The sequence below is a fragment of the Amblyomma mixtum genome, chromosome 5 (genome assembly GCF_055824585.1).
Source record: "Amblyomma mixtum isolate Tamu chromosome 5, ASM5582458v1, whole genome shotgun sequence".
Taxonomy (NCBI): Eukaryota; Metazoa; Arthropoda; class Arachnida; order Ixodida; family Ixodidae; genus Amblyomma; species Amblyomma mixtum.
The window spans coordinates 15,540,797-15,552,472 of record NC_143016.1 but is presented as its reverse complement, the minus strand read 5'-3'; the positions used below and the strand labels follow the sequence as shown (position 1 = coordinate 15,552,472).

The window sequence follows — 11,676 nt, the reverse complement described above, 5'->3', positions numbered from 1 at the left end:
TGGGGTTCTTTAACGTGCACCGACATCGCACAGTACACGGGCCTCTAGAATTTCTCCTCCAAAGAAATTCCAGCCGCCGCGGCCGGGATCGAACCCGCGCCTTTCGGGTCAGCAGCCGAGCACCATAACCACTGAGCCACCGCGGCGGCCCAAACAAACAAACAAACAAACAAGCAATCATTTTTGACACCTGACAACTACTGTTTCACTGGCATGTCTACCATTGTGCCATAGCAATAGACAAGACCCACGAAATGATGTTGCACCTTCTGTATCAGCTGGTGCTGCTAAATGTGGCGTTTCTCAGGTGTACTGTCATAATGCTAGCCACAGTCCGTAGAGCCTAGCAAGTTTAGAGCAGAGTTTGAAAGAATGGCTGAATCAAGAGAACAAAGGGAAATCTACATGTTGCAATGTCAGACACCAGTTTTATTTGCGAGTTGTACTATTAAATACTATTTCATTCAAATTCATTTTGTATCGTATATATATATGCCTTGCTAGCATGGATTATACCGAAATGGGTAAGATGTTGCTCTGATGAATTGAGGCAGCACACCTGTTGTGTCCATTGGTGTGTCATGTGCAGCTGTCTTGGATAGGTGACTAATTATGCTGTGCTCTTAAATTGCAAAGAGAAACTAAACTTACTCATCTGCCTCTATTTTTGCCTATAGCACAGCTTCTTGTAATGCAAATTTGTAAGTAATTCAAGCTGACACACTGGTGTACTGCCAACATTGTGTGGGGATTTGTGGGAAAATTCTCTAATTTGAACTCGTTAAAATGCAGAATCATTGATTCTAACTAGATGGCCTACAGGCACAGGGTTTTCCTAAAGTCTCTGTGACAAAATGGCGCTCTTATGAGCCTCAAGCACACAGTATGGCTGTATGGGACATGGCTGACACTGAAACTGGTCGATATGGTTTGAGTGCAGTTTTGGCTTACGCCTTTTTGTTTCTACCCCTTTTGCTTTCTTCGTCATTAAACGAATTTGAATGAATAATGTTTCTTGCCTGGAGGCAATGTGCAATGTGATTTTTGCACAAGCATTAATAATGATTTGTAAAGATACATAATTTTCAGTCCTCAGTTTATATGCTCAGCACTGCACAGTATGTAACTTTGTGCATGTTATTGTTATTTCTTGTGTCTATGAACATCTTTCATTTATTCTAATTGCAGCCTTTCTCTGGATCAGCGCTGGCTTTGTGAGTGCCGACTCAAACTCCTTGTCTACCTAGACAGACTGGCCATGTATGAGGTGTGTATCCAACAGGGCTGGACAAGATACTTCAAAATAGTATCTTCGATACGATACTTAATACCTTTGAAAATTGTATCTCCGATACCGATACAAGATACAGAACCGAAATCGATTTTCGATACAGATACTCTATACTGTATCGTCGATACTTCAATACATCACTAAAACATCAAATATCGTACAGGTTAAATTACGACTAACGAAGTTTACAGAACTGAAATCACTGTCTAATAATACCGGTTATATAATTGGCGAACTTAGGAAATGTATGCGTGGTTTCTGTGACCTTTAGTGTATTTCTATAGAGCACTTTTCCTAAAAGGACTTATAAACGAATCCGACCGCATGGATCTGTTGAAGCTCCACTGTCTGCGCAGTTGGCCTTGTTAGAACTTTAATTTGGACTAAAGCCATATATATGTTGAAGCGATCGCTTCCGTAAGCAGCCTATCGAAAAATCATTTAACCCAAAGTTCCTCATACGAACCAATCTGTGAACACTTGGCTATACAAATAAACCTGAAACGCTTTCTGTTTTCGGTTCGATACTATAGAGTACTTACCCGATGGCCTGTGCCTTTGATCAAACTAAATGATGCAAGCTCCATGTGCTTGGGAACTGGACAGTTAGTTTGCCAGTACTGCGATAACAAACTTTTGAAGCTGAAAACTATTCTTGAAAAGCTAGAATGAAAACAACAACTAAAATGGCTGAACGTTTTTATTAGGCAAAAAGTATTCGTTACGTTTTCTTGAAGGTCTTAAGTAACAACGTTTGCTCAAACCGCCGGTCCGAAAGAGCCCCGCGATGTGGGCGCGCTATAAGGGAGGCAAATGAAAGAAGCCTCTCTGCAGGAGCAGACGAGCACGTCGCAGTATTATACTTGACGAAGGCGCCTCTTATCAGTGGATAAGAATGAATGATAAGAAAGCTATGAAAGTTTACGTACCTTAAGGTGAAGCTTGAAATTCGAAGTCGAGGAGTAGGCACCGCTGATTGTTGTTTTACAAAATGAGCACATGGCCTTGACTTTGTCCTCATCAGATGACGTGACAGTGAAATATTTTCCATCCAAGATGGCACATCGAAGTTCGTCAGCCATAGCTGCTGCTTATTCGCATGTAACACGGCGAGGGCTACTGGCTTATACCGCAAACTAGGAACACGTGCGAGCAGTCGCACTGAAATGGGACGGCGAACAGTCGGACAGCGCAGAAACGCCGATCCGGAAATTGTAGCTTGGGAGTTGGCTAAAAAGCAGCGAAGGTGCTGCCGCTCGTCTTGTACTATCGCCTGAGCGAGGGCTTTTACAGCTTTTTTTTTTGTATCGAGTATCGTAAAATACACGATACACTAAAAATGTATTTTCGATACCGATACTCCGATACTCTAGTTTTCAGCACGTGATACCTAATACCGATACACAAAATGTATCGAAAGATAGTATCAAAGATACATGTATCTTCGATACTGCCCATGACTGGCATCCAACCAGCATCTGAGCTCAGGAAATAATGTGAAAGAGCTTTTCATAATTGCTGTTAGGGTTGAGAATAAGGTTGAATTTGTGCATTTAAAGTTGTGCTAAAGTTGGGCTAAAGTTGTGCTAAAGTTGTGCTAAAATTGTGCATATACAAATATGAGCAGAGTTGCTCTATGAGGCAAAATTTAAGCACTGGCATGAACCAGATTAAGCTTTCGAATGCTCAGTAAATCCTGTGCACATCACTGATTTCATTACATATTTGTGTTGCTTAACCTACTTGATAATGTAGTTAAATGCCTTAGTTTGTTTGGATCTCCCCTTCTCACTTTATAGAAGCTTACTACTGAACATGAGATTTATTCTTCTGGGTTGCATTGAAGTTTTTTATTCGCACATTTTTTTAATGTCCCAAAACTATGCTGCAGGGTGTGAACAGGTACAGGAACAGAGTGTTCAGGGGCAATGTTGGCCACCAAGAGCTCTTTAAAACGCACTAAAATGTCAGCACACAGAACTGCTACTTTTGCATTTTTCCCTCATTGAAACGGGGCCACTGTGACCAGGCATTAAACATGACACTTCATAATCAGCTGCACAATGCCGTGCTAGTCAGCTATAGCACTTGGTCATATCACGTCAGCCCAGTTGAAGCATTGTTGCCAGTGTGACTGAGAGTATTTCGTAAAAAAAAAAAAAAAAATCATTTTTTGTTTTGGCCGAGTCCAGCATTCTGTGGCGTAGAGCTGTCGCCACAGTCGCCTCTGGACATGTCTCTGTGAGGCTGTATTCACTGCATTCAACTGCAGTTTTCTCACAACTATGGTGCTTTATTGTACAACAGCTATGGTGCCGTGTTGTACAACAGATCCAGGAAGGACTCGAGCTGTCTCCCGAGAAGTTTGACGCCAGCTTCTTTGAGGAGTTCCGCTGCCAGCCGCCCCTCGAGGCAGCCCTGGCATTCGCGCAGGAAGGAAACGCCACGGCTGTGTCAACACTGCTCACCTATGCTGGGGCATTCTCCCTCCCCCACTGGCTTACTGTGCTCAGCCATTTCCCAGAGACCCTGCCACCATCACAGTATGCCAGCTGCCTTCCTAAGGCCAGGTACGAATCTCTAGTTTATCACACACTTGTACTCATTCCTTGCTTCTTTTCGTATTACCGTATTTTCCGGTGTACAAGACGCACCCTTGTATAAGATGCACCCGCCATATATGCAGGCCGTCATTGAAAAAATTGGTATATAAGACGCACCCGTGTATAAGACGCACCCCAATTTACCCAGTTAGGCTAGTCAGACTTAATTAAACATGCTTATGCGACCATCGCAAAATGCACCATACGTTTGAGAAGTTCTTAAGCAACGCTAAGTGATCGAAAAAGGCAACACTCATGCCATACCCGCCCACGTTTTAGCACAAAAGAAAAAAAAGCGAAAGAACTCTCTTTATGTCCATAACAATTTATTTTTACATAAAACCTTCAAAGTCTTCATCTTCGGATGCGCTATCGAAAAGGCAACGCGGCTGAAGCATTCTGTTCGCACTACGTACTTGCGAAGGGTGACTAAAAAAAAAAATGTCGGCTTCCCTTGGCTTGTCTTGACAATGCAAGAAGCGCGACTGTCGCCATCTTTTGGCATTTCACATTACCTTTGCTTGGGGCCTCCGAAACGGCCGCGTGTTTAAGATCCCGGAAGTGGTCAACCCCGCCGTTTCATGATAAAATTCACCTAAAAAAGTTGCGCATGGTGGTCCCCGTATTGAAGTATTAACTATGTTACAACCGTGTTATTGGTAGTAATATTTTTTCGGTGAAAAAAGCTTGAACATGAACCTGAGTAATTTCTGAACTCGCAAAAAAAAAAAACGGAAAATTCGCATATAAGACGCACCCTTGTATAGGACGCACCAGCAAGATTTTTCAAAAAAACCCGCGTCTTATACACCGGAAAATACCGTATTTAACCTTCCAATGGCCAGGTACATTAATTCTATTGAGTAGTCACAGGCTAGAACGAACTTTGTTGTTAGCATCGAGTTTGTACTGCACACTTATTCTGAAATTTCATGTGCTCTTAGGAAATATGCCTGCCTCAGATAACTCCTTACTGTAATGAGGTTTTGCCCTCTTCACTGCAATTGTAGTTGGGACATATTTCGCAGATTTCACATGCCACAAAGTAACAGCACTGCTGTATACAGACATTTATTAAAACATTTGTTTATGCCACATATCTGCACCTTTTGGTCATTCGTTGACAAATGGACTCTGCATGGAACCATACAGCGCATTTTCCTGGGTAGAGGCCATGGCACCTGGTAGCTGTCTTGCATCAAAAGGCTGTCTCTGTTCTGCCATTTCTAGCTTCACTGCAGTCATGAGATTAACTTCCTGTGTCTTCTTATAGAGGAATACTGAACTTACTGCAGCCCTAAAATTTTAGCATCAAATGTTGCCATTATGATTAGGTGCAGTTCTTGTCTATACTGGCCGTCTTTATGCTTCTCTCTGGAGACAAAAAGAAAACACAGAGCAGTGAAAGAACACATTCATGAGAAACCCTCAAAAGACAGCATTGCATATTGAGTGAATTTGTTCTTTAGTCATATTAACGTGTTACTACCAATAACTTTACTCCTACTGAATTGCTGATGAACTATGCAAAGTTTGAGCAACTTGTAATAGAATACTAAATGAGGTACGCATAAAATAAATGGAAAACAATGAAAAAAAAAGTGATGGTCTGTACACATTCGTCTCATGTTCTGTTAAACCCGCCTTTCAGGTTAACCGACGGAAATACACGCGAGCTGATCCCATGGAGCTTGCGAGACTTGAGGGAGAAGGACTGGTGCGAGGAGATGATCCACGAGTAAGAGCAGACCCTGTGAAGCATTTTTTTTTATGGCTCTTGTGCAGCCATGTAAGCTGGATTCTCAGTCGCATGTTTGTTTGCATTTTGCTGTCTCAGGGCACCTATGGTGGCTGTGTGGAATGCATTCGACAGGGACTTCTATGATGACAATCCCACGCTGCAAAAGTGGTGGTGAGTGAAAGTGCACCCATCTCTTCTCTCCTTGTATCGGTTCTGCAGCACTCGCAGTTAATTGTGGGCACTGCAGGTGTGTAGAAGCCGTGTCATTAAAGACCAGCCTCAGCAAAATTATTACACACAGATAGCAGCTGTGCATTAATCTAAAAATGAACAAATGGGAACGTTCATGATGAAGCTGATTATTTAAACCTTCGTCCAGCTACAAAATCTGGTTTCTGTGATGTCACCTTCAGAGCGGGTGATAAGATACTTGAAAGGCTTTGAAGCTGAAATCTGAAATGTCGCATGCGCAGTAGCATTTTCTGCACTGGGCATGTACGAAAAAATGGGCAGCCTGCCTTGGGTGGCAGGCTTGCTTAGTTTATTTACTTATCTGATATACATTTTTATGGCATTTGTTTATTTCTTTTAGTAAATTATCATACATAGTGACAAGTATTGTCCATGATCATATCTTTTGTTCATTATTGCATGCAAGCAGATGTGGCACTACAGATGCATTAAAGTCTTTTTTTTTTAATTTGTGAAGGCTCTTTCATGTATTCTTTGTCATGCTGGGAGTGAGCACTAAAAGGAACCTTGCCTTTCTCTCTTACAGGACCAGGAACCTGACTTGTGAGATGCTGACCCAGTGGTATTCAGAGCGAGCCCACGAGATTGAGGAGATGAGCTGTTTGGTTGAGAATGCCCTTTCGTTAATCAAGATTGGATGCCTGAACAATGTGGAGGTCTGAATTGCTGCTGTAGACCATGCAGCATTGCTTTTCTTTGTGTGCAAGCAAGAAAAAAACAGTGCTTAGTGTACCAAAATTACTTTTTGTGCATATTAACACACGATGAATCCTTTTATATAAATTTTTATTATTTGTGGTCTAGTTTATAGTGAGAGAAGATTTAATCTTTGCCGCATGAAGGCTCATTAGAGTCATGAAACTGTGCTCTAAATTAATTATAGATAGCATGCAGTCTTAAAAATGAAAGTTATTACTTAATGTTAGCTACATATGGTTGCCTTGCATGTGAGAGACTTTCTGGAAATCAAGCCAGCTGAAAGTATAGTAACTGTTGCATATAAATGCAGAATAATTGTGCTGCTCATCGCAGTGAGCAGTGTAACATAAAATCTAAGAGTAACATAACATCTAAGAGTTTTCTTGTTGGAACTTTGCCCTTGTACATCTCAGACTGCAACAGGACAACACGGAGGCTAGTCTTGCCACTGAGGAGCAGGTGCTGAGATATAGCCTTTTGTTTAAAATTGCAAAGTACAATAGAATCTCGGTGATACGGACATGGTTTATATGCAAATACTGATGCGAATTCATAAAATTCCCCGATTGGAGTGCCCTGTGCACGGTGTGCAGAATTCCAGATGTTCTGAACTCTCTCCTGCGGCACTGTGGATGATACGAACGCTCGAGCCCAGACCGCACTCTCAAACACTAAGCGCGTCCTCACATCACCGACGTTACGATCACCAGTTGCACTGTATGCACCGTGAACAGTGAGCTGTGGCTGCACGGCCGTGAATAAATCCCATCAGCCATAAAACAGATCTGCAGGAGTGCATTTTCTATGCTTCTGCATACAAATTTTGTTCATTTGAATGATACAAAATATTAGACGATAATTTTTTGTGACCCTGTGGGATTCGTATCACCAAGAGTTCAAAGCTGGGCATCGAGTGTTCATCCAGCACTTGTTCTCTAAAAATTTTCTAAGATGTTGAGCGGCCCTGTAACAGACTCAAACACGCACTTGAAAAAATTTTTTTTCTTCTTGTTAATGTGCACCTGTCGTACCTGGAAATAGTACTAAACTGAAATGCCTTATACTCAAGCTGTGAAAATTTTTTTTTTCTTTTTGTTAATCTGCATCTGTCGTACATGGAAGTAGTAAACTGAAGTGCCTTATACTCAAGCTGAATCTACCTGCTGGGTTTCATCTCATCATAAAGCTTGTACAGTTGTTGCTTTCTATATCAACAACTAACTGCTTAAATCACACAAGTGCACATATTATGGTTAGTGAAGAAGCTAGTTTTTTCAAGACAGCCTGAAGAAGCTCTATGCTTGCTGCATGTTTGCAGGGACTGGGCAAGTTGTACGGCGACTTGCTGACCCTCGATACACTCGTGTACGAGTGCCGCATCAGCCAACCAGTGACGCTTGTCCAGCTGGAACAGATGTCAGATGGGGAGAAGATCAGGCTCCTGATGAGCATGGCAAGTGAACCAGCGTACACATTTTCCTCTGACACCTGCACGAAAGCAGTGCAGCCATGTATCTGCACCACTTGATTGCTTGGTTTTGGAAAACTTACTGTTGAGCCAGCCGGTGCATTGGGAAAAATTACCGGGTGTCTCACCTAGGATGTTCTGCTGTTTTTAAGAATAGGCCTCTTTAGATAGGACGCTTTTTTCGTCACAGCATTGTCAGTGGTGTAGCTCATCAGAATACAGCTAGGATGTGCTGACTAGTAGGCCGATTAGCTAATATTGAGTAGTTAATTTTTTAACTATTACTGTTAGTCCCCTTATTTACTGAGAGGCACCCACGGTATGTAATATTTATATCAGTTTTTAGAATTTTGGAAACACTTACTCATGGCACCGTAGCCCAATTAATTTTGGTTATTTCAGCGAGTTCCTTGCACTGGAAGGGTTTCTTTGCCTGCAAGCTTTTTGAATGTGCATGTATTTTGGCACAATGTAGGCAAAATCTGTTTACCACAGCGCCGAGGGTAACTGCGTTTTCAAAATTCTAAAAACTGATATGAATATTACTTACGGTTGGCTACATGCCTCTCAATAAATAAGGTGGTGATGTGACACATTTATTAATGATAAACAAGGTGACTAGCAGTATTAGAAGTCAACTATTCAGTATTTGTTAACCAGTTAGCATGTCTTAGTTGTATTTGATGCACTGCACCGCTGGCAATGTTATGCCGAAAAAAGCGCTCTATTATCATTATTAGGTCTATTATTGTATTTACTGAAATTTCAAATGTACCGTGAGGGAGACTTTACATGCTGCCTAGCCGAAAAAAATAAAAGCACGAATGTAACGAGAGACCAAGAAGTGCAAAAAAAAGTATCTACTTTTAATGGACATCGCGGCTAACATTCGCCCTCTTTTTGAGAATGTGCACTATTCCTCGTTTTCGGAGGCTGAGTTCTCGGAAGCTAAGTGTTTCTCTCTGTCGACTTTGCAGATGGGTGTCATCCTCAGTGCTGTTGTGGTCATTTAATATGAAGCATTTCTTGAATGACATAATGACCATGTCATGAGGCAGGCTGTACCAAGCGGCAGACGCCCACTTAGCGATCTGTTCTTTCTGAGGGCATCAGGGTCTGATCTTCCGGATCCAATTGGTGTACAGTTTCTTTCTACCCTGTCCTTAAATGGTTTACTTAGGCAGATGTCCAGTGGCTGCAGCACAGTTGTCATCCCACCTATAATGACAGCAAAGTAGATTTTTGAGTCCTCCAGCTTAGTCTACATCTCAGGGGTCAGACATCTATGAGATGAATCCAACACCAGGATTGACGCAGGGTGAAGAAAATGAGTGTCATACTGAGCACATGTTGCCATCTTATGGACTGCAGTAACAGTCAAAACAACCGCACCGCTACTGACACTGCATGCAAAGAACATGACACCACAACACGAGAGGCACGACATCCCAACAAACACAGAGAGCAACACTTCAACCGGTTTTGACTTGATAGGGATTGTGATTTGGCTTCCATGGTACTCTGTACTCACGTTGTCAACATAACATCGCAAAACTGCGGAAACCGAAACCGAGTTGTGATTTCTTCAAAATGGCTGCACCACGGTACTGCTGTAGGGCTGTCGAATCACGGTATTCGATTATAACGGTAGGGTAGACTTTAGTAGACAAAAATTAGGAAGAATACTCCCGTTGCATTTGAGTAAGTACGGTATGTGCCTCTGGTCAGTTTTCAACTTGGGGTTTCGATTTTCTGTCTTCATCTTGTGTGTGTCTGAAATTCTCTGTGAGTGAGTGAGTGTGAGTGAGACTTTTAGTGAGTGAATGAGTGCATGTAATAGGTACTAAATCAGTTTCATGCGTGTTGTGTAAAATGGGCATTCGTGTGAAACAAGGCTTCGCTCGTTAAGCAGTGCTTGTAATACATAGAATGGTTGAAACGAAAGCACTTGATGCTGAACCTGAATCTCCCAGAAGCAAGCCATTCATTGTATAATAGGAGTGCACAGTAATATTAAAGGACAACTTGATAAAATTTTCAAGGTTTGAATATTCTAACAAAACATTTACTATAGGTTTTCCTCTCCATCCTGAACAAGGTTTGGCAGCTGTGTGGCATTTCATTCTGGTTTAAGTCGATTTTGAATTTTGCCACTTCCGTGGCATCATCTGTATGAGCAGCGCTGTGTTTACGAAGTCAAAAACATTACCTGCTTGTTGATGCTCACTGCCTGCTTGCTGAACAGATTATGAGGGTTGTTGTTTGTCCGTGGTATTTTGTGAATAGGTTCATCACACCACCATTGCAGCCATTCAACATGTACACGATTGTTTTTTTCAACAATGTTTGTGATGTCATCACTACGTCAGTTGTGAAGCATTGTTTCTGGCCACGAATCATGAAGAATGTTTTTTTATGTTGGAGAGAGGGTTCTCTAAGGATTGTGATGCAATCATTGACTCAAAATGCTCAAAAAAAAGCCTCAGAGTGGCCCTTTAAAAGTCGAAGGTCAGAAGTTTCATTTTCGTATTCCAACTTGTTCCACATTGTTGTCCCATTGATTTTGCACACAGAGCTCAGACAAGAAGTACGTGCTGTGTGTGCGGGATTGGTTGCTGCCATTTGTGAATCGGTGCGAGAGGACTTCACCAGGCAGCCGTCGTCGTCTGCTGGGAGAATTTTTCTCGGAGACTGCAAAGGAGGACCTGGCACCGTGTGTCCAAGTCTTCGAGAACTCCAATCTTGAGGTATATTTTGCATACCCTTCTGGCGATAAACTGAACTGCACCTCAGCCTTGTTTTTGTTGCAAGCTGAATATTACTCCTTTCCCTGCGAAGGATCCTGAGCGAATATTGCAAGATGTCCACGAACTGGCAGAACTGGCCTTATTGTGCATCCGCAGCTGTGAAAGGTTTGTTGGAATGTTTGCTGCTTTTGATGTGCGAATTCAATTCCTCACATTACAAAGCTGCTTGTGCAAGCCTATGTTGAAAGATGTACTGTCAACACCATTCTTGCTTTAAGTGGTGAATTAAAAGGACTGTGTGACGACCACTGAGCATGTCTTGCACCTGCTCTGCTCTTACGTACAGAGAGGATCAGCTGGACTACATTGGGAGAATCATCAAATGTGTTCCACGGCGAGGTGCAAGGTAGGTGGCAGTCCTAAGTGTTTGCACTACGAAGTCAGCTGAAGAAATCAGGAGCGGTAAAGAAAAAAGAACTTTTAAGGAAGCATGTTTCAGTAGAGCTGTTGAAAGCAAAGGCTGATAGCAAATTTCAGAGTTGCAAGAAGAGTCTTCTGGCGGGCTAGTTGGTGCTTTTCGTTCATGGTTAAACTGCGCGAAGAAAACACGGACAGAGACAGAAACACACGTACACACTGTGTACGTGTGTTTCTGTCTCTGTCCGTGTTTTCTTCGCGCAGTTTAACCATGAATCACAGTTGCAGTGTTCTGCATAGCTAATACTGTGGCACGTTGCTGTATAATAAGCAGCACAAACACAGAAATGTCTGCACAATCATTAGGATGGGAGCAGTTGTGAGGAATTTCGTTTGCTAATTTTTTTGTGACTCCAGTTTATATTGCCACATCATTGCGTGTGTGGAGTGCATACAGC

General features: G+C 42.2%; 1 protein-coding gene across 2 annotated transcripts in view; it reads left to right on the top strand.

Moving 5' to 3' along the window:
• LOC149341371 (NBAS subunit of NRZ tethering complex-like) overlaps positions 1-11,676 on the top strand; it is a 73,367-nt gene that overhangs the window by 24,668 nt on the left and 37,023 nt on the right. For both annotated transcript variants that reach the window (XM_089543455.1, XM_089543456.1), the window contains exons 19-27: positions 1,189-1,267; positions 3,623-3,861; positions 5,546-5,632; positions 5,732-5,806; positions 6,414-6,543; positions 7,905-8,039; positions 10,628-10,801; positions 10,893-10,966; positions 11,148-11,207. In XM_089543455.1, coding sequence (XP_089399581.1) covers positions 1,189-1,267; positions 3,623-3,861; positions 5,546-5,632; positions 5,732-5,806; positions 6,414-6,543; positions 7,905-8,039; positions 10,628-10,801; positions 10,893-10,966; positions 11,148-11,207 — 1,053 coding nt within the window. The remainder of the gene's footprint in view (positions 1-1,188; positions 1,268-3,622; positions 3,862-5,545; positions 5,633-5,731; positions 5,807-6,413; positions 6,544-7,904; positions 8,040-10,627; positions 10,802-10,892; positions 10,967-11,147; positions 11,208-11,676) is intronic.